A 17,493-nucleotide genomic window follows, 5' to 3' on the forward strand; every position below is an offset into this window, starting at 1 on the left:
TGACATGGAAGATATAAATTCACTTATAAAGAAGAAGAAGAAAAAAAAACATTATCACAAACATTTATGATCGTCTGCTAAATGCTAGTTCGACAGTAAGTAGCCTACTGCTATTGTGTTTAGTGGAAATGTTGTGCTCGTTGGTGGACTGCATCCCACTAGGACAAACTTAGATAAACGCACGTTCTCTGAGAGAGGGAGGGAGAGAGAGAGAGAGAGAGAGAGAGAGAGAGAGAGAGAGAGAGAGAGAGAGGAGCATGAGCGCGCATCTGCCTTCTGTCAAAAGTGACAGCTGTGTCCACTTCCTCCCCTGTAAAGGCAACCTACCATTATTCCACAACGAGCTTCATCAGACTGGCTGCCTCAGTTCTGCTGTCTCGCGTTGTTCTTATATTTTTTGTTTCAGAATATGTTTTGTCTGGTTTCAGAGAGCACATCCATGCGTTACCATAGCACGCAGCGACATTTCATCTGACGGCGCGAGAGTTTCGAGTTCCAAAACTGCAAGACATTTGCTTTCATTCAAACCGGCTTTCTTTTATTTTGCATTTAGACTCGGTGACTTTTCACTTTCGCGAGGATCTCATTAGCATTCACGTGTCCTTTTTGTTTATTGCTGGGGCTATAAACACTTGTTTCTTGTACAATGTGTACGAGTTCTAGATTATCGTCTTTTGTCTTACTCGGTCGTCCTTGAAAGAGAGCGAGAACCAGAATAAGAGGGCTCTTGAATCTGTCCACGCGTGAAAATGCCTGTGCGCCGGGGACACGTCGCTCTTCAGAACACTTATCTGGACACCATCATCCGGAAATTCGACGGGCAAAGTGAGTTTAAAAACTTTTTATTTTCTTTCTTTGGGTAAGAAGATATTTTATTGCTCAGAAGTGTGTTATTGTAGTCTATTGTAGTCATAGCAATGTTATTTTTTCTTTAGCAATTGGGGTTGTATACGCACTCGCGAGAAACTGACAGTCAGAGAGCGAACGGCCATTGGAAGTGTGTAGGTCAGTCATTGGTATCAGTTTGAGATTTGATTTGCATGGCAGTTGATCATCAGGTGAGAGAGCAATTCAACAAACCCGGCTTATTTTATCTAGGCTACTTTATGTAAATGCAGTGGAAAAACTATTCTAACGACTAACATGGAAAACTGCTAACTACCATCTGTCTCTTTATTTTTCCATTCTTCTCTGTATGTGCGCGCGTGTTTATTTATGTCGTGCACCTGCTTTACTCATTCAATCATGTTTCCTGATTTTGGACAAATGGGTCATTACACATCTACGGAATGAAATTAGCATAATATCAGTTTTCATATACCGTTAACAAATTCCAATGTGTAGGCTATTTGACCACATTTGTCCTATCCATGTTTGATCCTTCCACTCTCTGTTTCAAAGTCTAAAGGAGGAAGCATTTTTAACAGAAGGTTTACAAGTTTTAGTTTTATCTTTATGAAGAGCCCTTTGAAATTTGAGATCCAAATCCTAACCTTAATCTCTATCCATGCCCTAATTACCCTAAATCTTGTTTTACCCCATGATAAACCCAAAGCATGGCCCTTAATGAGGGTTCTTCCCCAGAAGTCAAAATAAAAAAGGTCACGGTATCTTAGTAAAAGTTTTTCTTTTTTATATATACAGGTGAAAGTAAAGAGTTTCATAAGCTCTACAAAAAAAAAAAAAAAAAATCACAAATAAATAAAATGAGAATTGCAAATAATTAAATGTATTTATGTCACAAACACAACTCTGCCTGCTTGGCATTCATTTGTGAATCGTTTCCTGTGCATTTGTAGGTCCCCAAATGCATTTGTGGATTTTGAGACATTTCTAGTCAAGACCTGCATACAAATCCACAAATTAGTTAACTCCACCCACCGTCTAATTATTAAGCCAATCAGAATCCATTGAGCTGAGTCACACTCTTGCTCCAACCAATCCTGATTTGTTTACAAATCAGGGCAGCCTTGCCCTGAAATAACTTTGTTCATTCATTCATCATTCATTGGCTCAAATCGGAAGTACAACGCCCATAAAATTGGTACAGTAAAAATGTTTAAAATTTGGATTTCGTTAGACCATTAGACTGTGTATCAAGCCAAGCCACAGTATTATATTTGATATGCCTTTGAAAATGCCATGAGAAACAGCGCTTTAGCCTACATCTCTGTTATAGGAACAACGCGTTATGGAAGCGTCACATTATTTAAGATAGAACATAAAATCATCAATAAATAGCTGACTAATGAATGACTGGATTCAACTTCATGATGGATTTGGATTTGACGATCTAAAGAGCATTACAAATAGTATTTTAAAAGTTAAAAGCATGTATTATGATTCCTTTTGTCTGTAGAGAAGATATAGGTGGGTTCTTTTTAAATGTGTGACAGGTTGTTGCATTCCAAAGAGATCATATCATGCATTTATAAGTGACATTCCCAGTAGACAAGCGATATGCATTATATATTGGTTAAAACACTTAACCACACAAATAATATTTCATATGAATCAGACTTAATAGTTTTGATTTTAAAAGTTACTTGCAGCATCCAAAATAAAAGCTAAGATGCATCAGCATTGCAAGATTTTTATTTGCATTAATAATATCCACTCACAAAACCCCAGTACAGCTGCAGTGATGCTGAGGCTCGTACTTTTAAATCGCTGATGGTCATTTGGGCTCATATTTGGTATTATACATCCTATATATGCTACCACGATTGTGCTTTAAAAGGCATAATTAGCCGCCCAGACAGCAACATAGTGTCGACCCAGATCCGGCCCACATCTGGACCCTGTGGACCCCATTTTACCATTTACATCATCTACCCCTGTCTACACTGGACACTCAAAGCGAATGTGCGAATTATTTGTGTAGTAAAGTAGAACAGGCATCCCTTTACTGTCAATGAATCGTTGTGTTGCGTCGCATCCAGTGTAAACAGTATGATTAAAGGGGTGGTATAATGCCCCTTTTTACAATATGTAAAACAAGTCTGTTGTCCCTAGAGTGTGTATGTGAACTTTTAGCTCAAAATAACCCCCAGGGGTAGCTTGGCTAACGTCAGACCTCATCTCACTGAGACGTGGTCTGGGAACCACATGTTCATTTTCTCGTATTTGAGGTATGTAGAGCGACAGAAATTCGACGAGGAAGAAGACGTTGCTCTTTTTTCAAAATAAACTTGCGTTCTAAACTACTTAGAACACTTTCTAAGGCTGCATCGAAAGGTAACTTCGCATCTGCTGCCATGTTGGATCCATAGATATAAACAAACTGCTTCGGTGTGTCGCATAGACGTCGTCGTCTTGCTGCTCCCTCCCCGTTCTGTGATTGGTCCCCTCGCTGAGATAATCTGGTCCATGGAATCCAGGCTGCCTAGCAGCGTGAATAAAATCGCGCTGCGCGCAAGGCAGCATGGGAAAACCCAGGCTACCACAGGGGCGGGGTTTAAGTAAATTTTAGGAGGAATGTCGTGTAGTCCCAACCAGCCGTTTGTTGTAGTCCTTAAAAAACGATTTCTTTAAAAGCAATTATCTTCCTTTGCTTTGAACTTTGAGCGTTGTAACTTTGCAGATGTTGTTTATGCTCAAACAGCAACACAACAAAGTGAAATCATAATCAACCACCCCTTTAAATAACATAATGGGTTAATGGTAATATATATATAATATAATATAATATAATATAATATAATATAATATAATATAATATAATATAATATAATATAATATATATATAATAATATATTTGCTTTTGACGTGCTCTGTCGCGCCACTTGCATCCGTTGAAGAGAGGATGGTTGTTCCTGATGGAAATATAAAGAAGCGCCCATAGAACACAGTTCCTTTCAGGGGTGCAAAATGAAACTGTTCCTGCCCCGAGTGTAAAGCCAAACGTGATTGGTTGTAGTGAAAACATGCTACAATTGGCCAGCACATTTTGGCTGTTATCTGATTGGCTTAAGTAGACGGTGGGTGGAGTCCACTTATTTGTGGATTTGTATGCACGTCTTGACGCTAGAAGTGTTTCAAAATCCACAAATGCGTGCAGGGATCTACAAATGCACAAGAAGCGATTCACAAATGCACAGAAAGTGTTTCACAAATACTTGCAGCCATCCACAGGATGGAAACAGGACAGCACAGGAAATGATTCACAGATGCACAGGAAATGATCACAAATGCACAGGAAACGATTCACAAATGATTGCCTGGCAGAGTTGTGTTTGTGACATAAACACATTTGTAAATATTTTCCTCACTTTATTAATTTGTGAATTTTATACATTTTTTGTGAAACTGTTTACATTTATTTGTGGATCTTAAACTATTTATTTGGAATAATGCAACAATTATATCCCCATACAGTTAGACAATGTGTGTGTTGCTAATACTTCATCTTTTAAGTATACAAGTATGTATATGTGTGCCTGTGCATGTAGATATTGTGAATGTGAGCCTGCAGCTCCTCCTTTCACTCACTATCAGTAAAGACTAAGTGTCATTTTGTGGCTGCTAGGCAACCATCTCAGTGCGTCGTGTTCTATTCCTGAAGTAAAAAGGCGATAATGAGTTTGATGCTGAGGGGCATTAAAGTTCCTGTCACCAAAACACAATTAACATTCAGAGATGGAGAAACAACATTGAGTTTCAGAGATAAAAGCAGGCAGTGTGTGTCCTTAGAGGCACAGGTAAAAAACCCTTGAATGTATATATAGAAATTGAATTTGCTAAAATAGCTAAGAATTATTTCCATTCAATCTTAACCGTGTTAAGGTGAACTGTGTTTCGAAAGCATCCCTATAATCAAAGTGTGGATATGTATTAGATTTTTTTTGATAACCTAAAAAAGTTATTGATTTAAAAATGAAAAGTTACAAATAAATCATTTTTAGGTCACTAATAATTGTCAAAATTAGAAGCATTTTCACTAATTATCTCACACTTAAAATTGAATCCAACTATTTGTATCCTGTATTGAGGAGGAGAAGAACTAGTTAAGACACTGGGAAGAAAACGTAACTCTCAGTAAGAAAGTCCGGTTACATAAAAGTTATCAGTTCTCATTTCTCTAACAGTTGTTTTGCATGTTGCTTTCAAACATGTAGTTTAAATACATCGTTCACAACCTTCTTGATCTAGATAAAATGTTTGTTTCTTAATACTGAGAAAATGTGAATTCATGAATTATTCATGTCAGGCTGAGACAAGTTGTTTTAAATGTAAATTAATAGTAATAATAGTAATAATGTAGAATAATAATAAGTTGTCCATTGTGACAACTTACCTCATTGGCCTATAATGTGACAACATGTCCCACAAAAGTTCAGTGTGTGTTAAATGCACTTTTAAATGTCTTTTTTTTTTCCTGATAACAGTGGAAATGTTCATGCCAATTAATTTTTCTTTCTTAACACTTATCTGACCAGATCGTAAGTTCCTGATTGCTAACGCCCAGGTGAAGAACTGTGGGATTATCTACTGCAATGAGGGCTTCTGTCAGATGTTTGGTTTCTCGCGGGCAGAGATCATGCAGCAGTCCTGCACGTGTCAGTTCCTGGTGGGGCCGGGCACTATGAAGAGCGCCCTGGCACAGCTGGCACAGGCCCTGCTCGGGTCAGAAGAGCGCAGGGTGGAGATCCTGTACTACTCTAAGGAAGGTATGCTGGGCTTAGTGAGGATTTCACTCACATTTTCCTTATATGCTCAAATATGGCTTGTGTGAGAAAGTATTTTTGCATTGTGCTGATGCTCACATCATTACTATCGCAACTAATGCAGATATCTTTGAGGTTCAATTAGACCATGAACCCATTCAGGAGGTTCATGAAACAAAATACTTGGGCATAATCTTGGATAAACACCTGAAGTTTCAAAGTCAAGTAAACCATGTTTGCAGGAAAGTCAAATCAAATCTGAACTGTTTTCGTTTTATTAGAGGGGAGTTGTCACATCACGCGGCTTTATTGTTTATGCATGCAATGGTTTTTTCACATTTGTCATACTGTATTACAACATGGTCACAAACATCAGTGTCCACTCTGAAACCAGTCACTTCTCTATATAAACAGGCAATTAAGATATTTGACAAGAAACCTATGAGATGGCATCATTGTGATATCATACAAAAGCACAAGTTTTTTACTTTTGAACATTTTGTAAATTTTTGTATTTTGAAATTGACTTTTAAATGTTTGAACAACTGTGTGTCACCACTGTTCTCTGGCCTCATGGAGAGGCATCAGGGCTCTCTTAGACCTTCCACCAGAGCCTCACTTAGTGGGGATTGTGTGCTCCCAAAGTTTAGAAAATCTTTTGGACAGTCTAGCTTCTCCTTCAGAGGGGCTACACTGTGGAACTCTCTCCCCACTGGATTCAAACTGCAGAACAATATTAACATCTTTATCAGAGAGCTCAAACAGTGGCTTAAATCGGGCCAAAGTTGTTCCCATGTGTAAAATGTGCCTTGTCTTGTTTAACAATGTGTTTTTATCTGTTGTAAAAGCCCCCTATGGACAGGTGTTGAAAATTAGCACATGTGCTATAACACTTTAAACAATGCACCTGGTTCATCCAATGTTATTGCTATGTCCATATTAAATAAAAAAAAATAAAAAAAAGATACACCGGATACTGACGACACTGTCTGAACCAGAGGTGTCACTAGGCCCTCTTTTTAAATATTGTAATTAACTCCATAATCTGTACACAAATTCGTGCTCGCCTCAGTCCCCTTTAAAACACAAATGAAAACAGCGGCAAGCTTCGGCTCCTCCCCGTCTTTTAGTCAGTGTTATTCAGCATGTTCTTCAATCGGCAGCAGGTGCAGCACCGACGTCAGAAGCAGATAGATTGACATGACATCTGCATCTGTGCAGTTCTTTGCCATAAATGCATTTATGCATTTTCAAATAGAAAACAAAGAAACAAAAAAAGGAATGATTTAATAGAACAGATTAAACATATTGCCAGTCTAGACAATTACAGATTTGTCTATATTCTTAATGAATATTAGCTGGTTAGTTAAAATGATTTTAAATTAAATCAATATTCAGGTGTCAACTTGATATTTAATGGGTAGTGTAGAACCTATTGTTTTGTTCATGTCTACCCTAGAGTACAAATATTAAATTTATAGTTTTTAGTCCAATTTATTTATTTATTTTAAATACCACTGTTGTCAGATTTTATTGCTGGTATTAAATACATTATTGAAATTGAATCTTTTAAAGATGTCCCCTTTCAAGTATAATGGAGCTGTACATGTACACCTTTTACCCACACAAAAATGTTGGGGTTGGTAAGACATTTTTAAAAATAAATTAATACTTTTATTCATCAAGGATGCAATCAAATTGATGAAAAAGTGACAGTAAAGACATAGACTTGCTACAAAAGATTTCTATTTCAAACAAATGCTGTTCTTTTGAACTTTCTATTCATCAAAGGATGCAGAAAAAATCTATCACAGTTTCCACACACAATTTTTTTTTTTTTTTACATTGATAATAATAAAAATGTTTTTATTATCAAATCAGCATTTTAGAATGATTTCTGAAGGATAATGAAGACTGGAGCGGAAAATATATAAATAAGTACATGAACAAATAGAAAACGGTTATTTTAATTTGTAATAATATTTCACAACATTACTGGGTTTTTTTTTCTGTATTTGTGATCAAATAAATGCAGCTTTGATGAACGTAAGGGACAGTGTAAGATAACCACCGACTGAACTGTCTTGTCTCAAAGGAACTTTTTATTGGCAGCTTTTGAATCTTCACCAGCATTTCACTTTACACACACTGAGTGACCATATCCACAAATCTTCCTGTTATACCTGTCTTCAGTTTCAGTTATGACACTTATGAAATTTGTATTCCCCATCTGTTTCATTAAGCACACACACAAACATGGAGAGTAAAGGCCCGTTCACACCAAGAACGATAACTATAATGATAACTAGTGTCCACACCAGCAGATGATATTGTTCTGTTTGTTCTAAGCATGTGCTGCAGTTCTGTCGGCGACCACTTTAAATGCTTGAGCTCTTAAAGCAGGATCGATTCTGACTGGCTGTCTATTTTTAGAACTATATATTTACTGTTATTGTTATAGTTATCGTTCTTTGGTGGACTTGCTTAATACAGAGACCAGCTGAGGGCCTGTGTGTCTAACAGAGCCACCAATCCCACAGGCTCTTTTTATGTCTTCAGTCTCCTCAGACAGGAACAAATGAATTGAGTCATTGGCTCTCTGAATGTCGTTAAGCCAGTGTTTGTGCATGTGTGCATTCATTGTACCTCAGCTAGAAAGTAGACAGGTGTTCCTTCGACCGGGAAGCAGTGCACTGATAACATTACCATGACAACAGGACTCCAGACACTCACACAATATCACTAAACTAATGCACTGAGCTCAGATGCACACGCTCACACGTGCATTCGCCCCTCTGTTCTTTTTATCCATCACATATTTTAGTGGATACAGCATCTCGATCTGTGTCACAGTTGAGTTGGAGACTGAACAGCACCTTTTTGTGTGTGTGTGTGTGTGTGTGTGTGTGTGTGTGTGTGCAGGGTCTATATTTAGAGTGGTTGATGGCCTGCTTTAGTCAAGAGCTGAGGGGGGTCTGGCTGACTTTAATCATGCTGTTCTTTCTTTGGTTTTTCTGTCCTCCTTGCCATCACTCCCTTCTCATTCCTGTGACTCTCCCTCTCTGCACTGTGTTCTCATACCTTTTTTCACTCTCGTTTATCTCCTTTATTACTTTGCTGTTCTTCGTCATGTCTGGGTTAAAAGTACAACTCATGATGCTTTGACTTCTCTGAAAGCCTCATAACCAAAATATAAGTGACCTCTAAATGTTCTCAGTGCATCTGTGTGTTTGTCTGAGAGTTTTGGAGACCAGGGTGTTTCACCAATTAGAAATGATCCCCAGGGGTGAAATCGCTTATACATGAACTGGATGTTAAAGGACAGAACTGGTGTCATCTGAATTAGCACATTGTCTTTAATTTGAGATAAAACATCCACACAAGTTTTTTTATCTACATTACTGTTTAAAAGTTTGGGGTCAGTAATATTTTTGAATTTTTGAAAGAAGTCTCTTATGCCCACCAAGGCTGTATTTATTTGATTGTAAAATAACTGTTTTCTATTTTAAGTCAAGTCACCTTTATAGAACTTTATACAAAACAGATTGTTTCAAAGCAGCTTTACAGTGATAAACAGGAAAATAATGATTCAGTGATGTAAACAGACTTCAATTCTGCTGTAAAGCAGCTCTAAAAAGGCAATAGTAAATAGTGATTACTCAGTTGAAATCAGTTCAGTGTTGATTCAGTTTTGTTCAATAACTGTGTAAAGTTCATCAATTCTGAAACAAGTTCAATTCAGCTATAAAGCAGCTCTGGGGAAAACATTGATGTCATCATCCAGCTCAGTATCAGTGCAGTCAAATCAATAATATTGCTGAATATTAAGTGTCCCCAATTAAGCAAGCCAGAGACGACAGTGGCAAGGAACCCGAACTCCATCAGGTGACAGAATGGAGAAAAAAAACCTTGGGAGAACCCATAAATCATAACCCATAATTATGATTCCAGGCTGCATCACAAGTCATATTGTGAATTGATATCAGTCAGGATATTTCATCCGGCTCCTTCTACTTGAAGATTAGGGATACATCATGCTGGCATTCAGACATGTCTGGTTCTTATAGTCTTTGCTGAGGATCTGTGCAGATGATCTTCATACTGTAGGTGGCCTTTCTCTAATTCTGTCTTGTGTTCTCTGAAGACATTCAGCTCATCTATGTGCAGGTCTGCCATCTGAAAAAAAGACCAGATCCGGCTGACTACGGTAACTTTGGGATAAGGATGAAACGGAGAATAATGTAAGCGTAGATGCCATTATGGCAAGTACATCAGATGTTATGAGAAGTATCCCTGGTTCTGGTTGACCTAATTTATGCAGCCTAATAATCCTTTAGCATTTGAATTATAGAAGTGTGATAGTGCATTATGTGAATGCTAGGTTTAATCTAGATTTAAACTGACAGAGTGTGTCTGCTTCCCGAACAAGGCTAGGAAGTTATATACGGTTTTGATATTTTGTAACAAATTAGCTCAAAGATGAAAAATGTATAATTAATCATAACTTATAATTATGAATATTTGAATCAGTTAATCTGATTAGCTTGATTTAGCTAAATTAATATTAAAATCAATTAATTAGTTCGTCCAGTGAACAATTTTGATCATTCATTAATTCAAAGAAATTTATTTTTCATGGCCACAGAAAAATAATTCTTTCTTAGAGCATGTAACAAGTCCAGAAATCGTTAAACTTTGCGGCAAGCAGTATTGTGCACAAGTTTTATTAACTACAGTCATGAACACAACTGTTATGATCTGGTGGTTGTGGTAAGACAGCAGACAGCAGAGAGAGTGAGAGTGAGAATCCAAACACAATTTAATGACAAATATAATCCAAGGTCTTATACCATACCAGGCAGAGGGTCAAGCACATGTACTCGGTCCGAACACAAATACAATTCACGAAGTGCAGACAGGAACAAGGACTCCAAGACTCAGGCAGAGATAAACTTAAGGAACACAAAAAAACAAATAAACAAGACCTCATACTGAATTAAGGCAAAATGCATTTAAATAGACAGGGTAATGATATGATTAACAAGACACAGCTGAAACCAGTAAACTAATAATGAGCAGTGGGTTCTGGGAAATGGTGTCCGGGATTAACAGAGTCTATGGGTAAAACATACATGGGTGCAATTGTAAGTGACAGAATGAAACCGGAAACTGAGACATAGGAAGCTATGGAAAAGATTAATTCAACTATGAAAAGAACCATCATCTTATTATTTTCAAAACCTTGTAGAAGTGTTAACAGCTTATTACTAAACCTCTGTTTAGTCAGTTAATTGTACGATACTTGCATTGTCTTTGCAGTTGAAGCAGTTTCGTAAAGTTCCTGATTTGATGGTTCCGTGAGTCGATGGTGTTGAAATTGCAATCGATTTCTTTTGCGTTGAATGATGAACTTGCACGGTTAGTTCGACTCCATCACGGTCGAGGAAGTTGCATATGACTTGATGTGTTGGGCCTGCCGGCTGCACACGCACAGCGACCAGCAGAAATAGAAAGAGGTGGAGGAACTTGTGTGGATTTTCTATAAAGCCTGGGAAAAGTCATACCTCTCAGGGTTGGTTGATCAATGAGAAAGGTGGAATCTCCAAGCGCGAAAATTCCTCTGTTGGGAGGTTTTATGACCCTTATGGAGGATGGTTATTGAGCATTGAAAAATGACCATAGGTGGGGTTACATTAACTAGTAGTTCTCTCATAAAGCATGCATGAAATAAATACAAATGCAAGAGACACTATACAAGACATAATAATAATAATCATACACACAATGTCCTGGGGATGCACGTTCATTTAAAGAACAGTTTGTCTATAAATGAATGCAGAAGAGTCTGCTTAAAGGGATAGTTCACTTTGAAATTAATTTTTGATATGTTTCAGCTTACCTCAAGGGCATCCAAGATGTAGGTGTCTTTTTTTCCGCAGTAGTTTCAATTTTGATATTTTTAGGTCAAACCGTTCTTGTCTGTCAGTCATATAATGCAGGTCGATGGTCATTGTCTCAAAACACAAGCACAGAGTCCAAATTAAAACAATTCCCCATCGTCCAAATGAAACAATTCCCCATCATAAGTACACATTGATGGCCTAAGACACGAAACGAGCGGTTTGTGTGAGAAAACGAACAGTATTTATATCGTTGTTATCTCTTGAAAACAGCACACGTCCAAATGATCTGACGGCGCGGGCGGGTATAGATATATACATAGATGTCGCCTTGGCTACGGTTTCGTTCCAATGAACTGCAGTAGCGAAGGCGACATATGTTTATATCTATACCCGCCCGCGCCGTCAGATCATTTGGACGTGTGCTGTTTTCAAGAGATAACAACGATATAAATACTGTTCGTTTGTTGTGGTTGGTGAGGGGTTATGTTTATTTGTTAAATATAACAAATACTTGTTACTGATTTGTGTCAGTCGTTACATATTCTAGGTATTATCCACTGGCCAAAGATTTGAGACCGCAATGAGCATGAAGGACTATAATGCGTTAAAAGCTCGCTCAAGTACTGAGGAGCTAAACCATTCAGGGCTTTATAAGTAATCAGCAAGATTATAAAATGTATGCAATGCAGTGTTTAATAGGGAGCCAATCCAGTGTTGACAGAACCGGGCTAATATGGCCATACGTCCTGATTCTAGTAAGAACTCTAGCTTCTGCGTTTTGGACCAGCTGGAATTCAGGGCAACCTTGAGGTCATGAATGCATGAATTAACTTTTCTGCATTTGACATTGAGAGCATATGTTGTAATTTAGATATATTTTTAGATGTAAGAATGTGGTTTGACAGATACTAGAAATATAGCTTTCAAATGAAAGATTGGTATCATAGAGCACACCCAGGTTCCTAACTGACGTCGACAACTTGACAGAACAGCCGTCAAGTGTTAGACAGTATTCTAGGTTATTACATGCAGAGGTTTTTGGTCCAGTAATTAAAGCCTCTGTTTTTTCAGAATTAAGTTGTAGGACATGACTAGTCATCCGATTTTTTTTTATATCAGCTATGCATTCCGTTAATTTTGTGTATTTTTATGTTTCATCAGGGTGCAAAGAAATATAGAGCTGAATATCATCAGCATAACAGTGAAAACTAATGCCATGCTTCGTAATGATATCTCCCAAGGGTATCTCCCAAAAATGTCAGTTTTCCCTGCTCGCTTCTCGGCGACTGGCGCTCAATACAAGTTTGGTATTGTTGTGAAGCGCAGCATTCCAACTTTGTGAATATTCATAGCAAATTCTCGATGGCATGAGTCTGAACCAATGAAATCGGATTTTCAAACCCATGCTGATGTAAACAAAACCAGCTTGTTGCTAACCAGTCGCAATAAGCTTTGCAATTTATTATTTATTGTTATTATTGATATTTTGTTGCATAATTTTGCTACATGGATTGCTACATGGGTAGCCCTTAACCAGTGACTCAAACTGACTGCTAAGCTGAAGCTTAGCTTACTAAGGTAACAATGTTAAATATTCTTTATATAAATATTTTCAATAAAGTTGAACATTTAGATATAGGTTTTGACTTGGTGTGTGCCAAATTTGGTGTTATTACCAGGGATTTTAAGGTATGGTTGCTAGGTGATTTTGTTTTGGAACTTTCAGAAAATTTTCTCAAAATTGACTTTGTTGACTTCAAACTAGCTCATTAATTCCTTGTCCGATTCCATCGTACATCATCTTGAAGGTTTTTTAATGGAGAATGTGAAAATAACAAGAACTAATGTAGAAAATGTGCTTATTCTGACTCATTTTGCCAGCACAGGTTACATTCGTCACAAACTAGTTTTAGAGTTGTTAGCTTATGCTTTATGTATTCCCTTTCTAATTTTATTTGCTGTTTTGAATTAAAATACTTCCTGTATGTTTATTACATTGAATTAAAATGTTTTAAAATGAAATAACTCCCCCCTTATTTCATTTTAAACATTTTAATTCATAGTCAATAAATATGCGAACATTATATCAAATTTTTAAGACATAGTGAAAGAATTACACAGACACTGAAAGAATGTGTTACAGCACTCCAAGGTCTCCCCTATTTGTTTTCTTAGATTTATGTTTACTCAAAGTCAGACCCCCTGAACGGCAGCACCTGTGTGTGGGTGTCTTATTGTGTGTTTGTGTAAGTGTGAGTGTGTTTGGACTACTCACAGCCCTCACACTGGTATTTATAACAGCTCTTCATAAAAACTAAACTAAATTTCTGCTGTATTTTGTACTCAAACATCTCTGCTAACTGACATCCCTGTTAACTACATTCATTCTCTTTGTCTCCTGTCTCTCTCTCTCTGCCTTTCAGGGGCGTGTAGGCCATGTTTAGTTGATGTCGTTCCAGTAAAGAATGAGGAAGGAGTCGTAATCATGTTCATCCTAAATTTCCAGGAGCTTTTAGACCCATCTATGAAAAAAGGTGGCATCAAACAGCGGATGGCACACAGCTGGCTACAGGCAGGTGTGTGTCCCCCCCTTTCTCTGTGTGTACTGAGATTCTGGCCCTTTCTGTAACAGCCTTATAAGGAAAACACATTGACTGCTGTGCTTGGTGTGACGGTTGGTGTGTAGGTGTAGCCAGAGGCAGCATTTGATAAAGTTGGTGTCGGATTTTGGTGTCAGTGTTCATGTGTATGAGAAGTGTGTGTGTATGCATGCCCCATCATTTCTGTTCAGTGTTGCATTTACCTTTTATATTAGACACTATGAGATATTTAGTTGACATAAATTAAATTGCTTTAAGTTCAAATATGTTACATTTTTATCATTACATTTAATTATATTATGTTGACAAATAAAATCTAAATAATTTTATTAATATTATTATTATTTTAAATATTTGTATTATTGTTATCATTAATGAAACAAATATTTAAAGTTATTGTATATAATGTATGATGTTTTTAAACATTATTATTATTATATCATATTTAGTTATCTAACAAATTTCCTCAGTTCCATGCCTTATATAAAAATCACAAGAAATCTCTTTAATATCTTAATATCTAGTTTCTCCTTGACAGCAATGTATTTAAATGAGAGAAAAGGGGTTCTTCTCCTCCTGCTTCACAGGTTTTAAAAGAGATCTCATCATTATCACACGCTGTGCCCGTCAGACGTTACTAAAAGGACCTACCAGACTTCAGAACCAGAAAGACTAGAACTCGTTTCTCACCAGTCATGTCCTCTGAGCTTTGAGCAAAAATATCTTCCTCTTTGATTATTTAAACTTGTGTTTCTGTATCAGGTCAGAGACGCAAGATGATGCTTAGAATGCCCTCTCTCCGTGTCAAACGGCAGCCGTCCCTCCCTCAGGACCACTTTGAAGGAGTGGTGGTGGACTACCTACAGGTACATCCGTGCACATACAATACATAAGTTCATATTCACACAGACATGTGATCTACAGCTCCCTTCCGTGTTCCCTGCAGCCCTCTCATGAGGAGGTGGCCCTGAAAGACCTCCAGATGTCTCCAGGCAGCTGCTTAAATTCAGAGACCCAGGCCTTGATTCAGCAGACCCCCTCCTCATGTAGCCTCTCATCCCCACTCTCACGGCCCTCGGACCGGCTAGAGCCCGGCGGACCCCCTCTCAAACACAGCCACTCCAGAGAGAGCGTATGCAGCCTGCGTCGGGCATCCTCACTGCATGACATCGACGGCATGAGGGACCAGTGGAGCGGTATGAGTGTTTGTGTTTGCAATCATCTAGTTCTTAGTACTGTCAGAAACTTTATTATTTCTCCCTCATCAGACAGTATTTGAAGGTGGAAAGACATCAAGGCAAGAATCCACAGAACATCCTGTCTCTGTGTCGTTTTCCGGTTGATTGAACAAATAAAGATAACATCTCATATCACAGTTAATCATTTTGTGCTTACCAAGTAATAGTCATTATTATATATTCTCATGGATGTCTCTAAAACTCACTCACTTGTACTAAAAACGACCAAGGAGAACCCAGTTTCATTTGATTACATTATTCACCATAATTCACAAAAAAATTGAATTGTGAAAGAAAAAAATCCATCAAAAGGAACAAACACAGAATCCAACAAAATGTTATCTTAGTTTGTCCACAAGCAAAAGGATGATGCTATGATAAAAACTAAAAGCACATTTTCTCTAATAGAAATCTATTATAAAGTAAGGGCTTAATATAAAATATTGTTTGAATCTTTTAGGCAGAAGATGTTTATTACAAGTAAAGTCTCAGAAAAATGTTTAGGACATTAATCCACTTTTTTATACAGTACAGTATTGTTAAAAGGTTAGGTGTTGATAGTTTTTCTTTTTTTCTTTTTTTTTTGCAAGAATGCGTTATATTGATCAAAAGTGACACTGAAGACATTTATAATGTTACAAAATATTTATATTTCAAATAAATTCCTCAGTGATGGAAACCAGCTTCCATAATAAACTTTCCGATAGGGTGCAAAATATTTAGTCCTCCGAAGCCACTGTGTCAGTATGTTTACCAACGTGAAACTGTTTCCTATAACAGGCTTTTACAGTGGAGAAAACGGCAAAGTCGTAAACATTATTGTCTTTATCCTTAGACTGCAGTTTCACTGGCTTTAAATAGTGTTTATGACAAAAGAAGTGTGAGAGAAGTTTGGTTCTTTTTTTTTTTTTTTTCAGACGTTGACTTACTGGGCAGTGCAACTTCCTTTTTAAATCATATATGTCTGATAATTCATGTCAGACATGAGCGGGGCTTGTTAGTCAGCCTATTGCTGCATGCGGCCTTGTTTGAACAGCTCTTTCGTCTCATAGATGTGATTAAACTCTTCCATTAGCATTAAACAGGTGAACCATTGACAGAGTACAGGATATGCTTTTGATGGAAATTAAGCATTATATTTGAATGTATTCTTGACTACATAAGTCTGATCAAAACCAATTAGCTTAATATAGAAGTAGCTTTTGATAAAAATGAGCTTGAATGGTTTTCTAATGGGCTTTATGGAACAACTCCAAAAAGCAGCACAAAGCATAATGAGCACAACAAAGCGGCCCATTCGAATATGTTAAATTGTACCATTTAAGTCTCTGGAAGTCCAGAATAAGACTAGTTGGTTCCCTGCTGAGATGGGCACATGTGGCGGCCTGACAGACCTATTTCTGTAGCTGTAGTCCTAATCAATGCTTTTGTGCGACTGTGATTACCCTCAGCCACCCCTGATGCGTCTGGCGCTCTGCATGCGTGTGTGTGCGAGCTCTAAAGTTTTTATTCTGTCTCTGTATAGGTGTCCATATGACTCATAGGTATCATTTTCATTATTGCATACTCAAACAGTGACATAACCGGCAATGCAATTGGCAGATGCATACAGGATGGTAATGCAAGTCACGTGGCATGACATTGTTTTAATCAAAAACCCTGTGATGTTTTTATTTATATTGTTTTTGACTACTGTGATGAAAACTGATCAGAGGGTGATATTTCTTTCTCAGATCTGAAGCCCAGTAACTTAAACTCCACCTCAGACTCTGATTTGATGCGGCACCGTGCCATTGGCCACATCCCTCAGGTGACGATATCTTTCGGCTCAGACCGCCTCAGACCACCTTCCCCCACTGAGATCGAGATCATAGCACCCAGCAAGATTAAAGATCGCACACAGAACGTCTCAGAAAAGGTCACTCAAGTCACGCAGGTAATATGAAAAAGTACTTGACAGCACAGCAACGTATTTCATACACATTTTCATGCAAATGTATCGTCTGATTCAGTCATTTGTTCCTTTTGTTTCTGTTTCCTTAGTGAGGCCTATTGAATTTGCCATTTGATTTATTTATACCCTATG

At 37.6% G+C, this 17,493-nt stretch overlaps 1 protein-coding gene across 3 annotated transcripts in view; it reads left to right on the top strand.

Annotated features, from left to right (window-relative positions):
- The first annotated feature begins 311 nt into the window (after window positions 1–311).
- kcnh6a (potassium voltage-gated channel, subfamily H (eag-related), member 6a) overlaps window positions 312–17,493 on the top strand; it is a 39,599-nt gene continuing 22,417 nt past the window's right edge. For 2 of the 3 annotated variants that reach the window (XM_084414627.1, XM_084414628.1), the window contains exons 1-6: window positions 312–825; window positions 5,439–5,669; window positions 13,993–14,145; window positions 14,932–15,035; window positions 15,116–15,365; window positions 17,141–17,343. In XM_084414627.1, the coding sequence (XP_084270753.1) occupies window positions 750–825; window positions 5,439–5,669; window positions 13,993–14,145; window positions 14,932–15,035; window positions 15,116–15,365; window positions 17,141–17,343 (1,017 nt within the window). In that variant the 5' untranslated portion in view covers window positions 312–749. The remainder of the gene's footprint in view (window positions 826–5,438; window positions 5,670–13,992; window positions 14,146–14,931; window positions 15,036–15,115; window positions 15,366–17,140; window positions 17,344–17,493) is intronic. The other variant, XM_084414629.1, reaches the window with a different exon arrangement.

This window comes from Rutilus rutilus (genome assembly GCF_951802725.1).
Source record: "Rutilus rutilus genome assembly, chromosome: 1".
Classification (NCBI taxonomy): Eukaryota; Metazoa; Chordata; class Actinopteri; order Cypriniformes; family Leuciscidae; genus Rutilus; species Rutilus rutilus.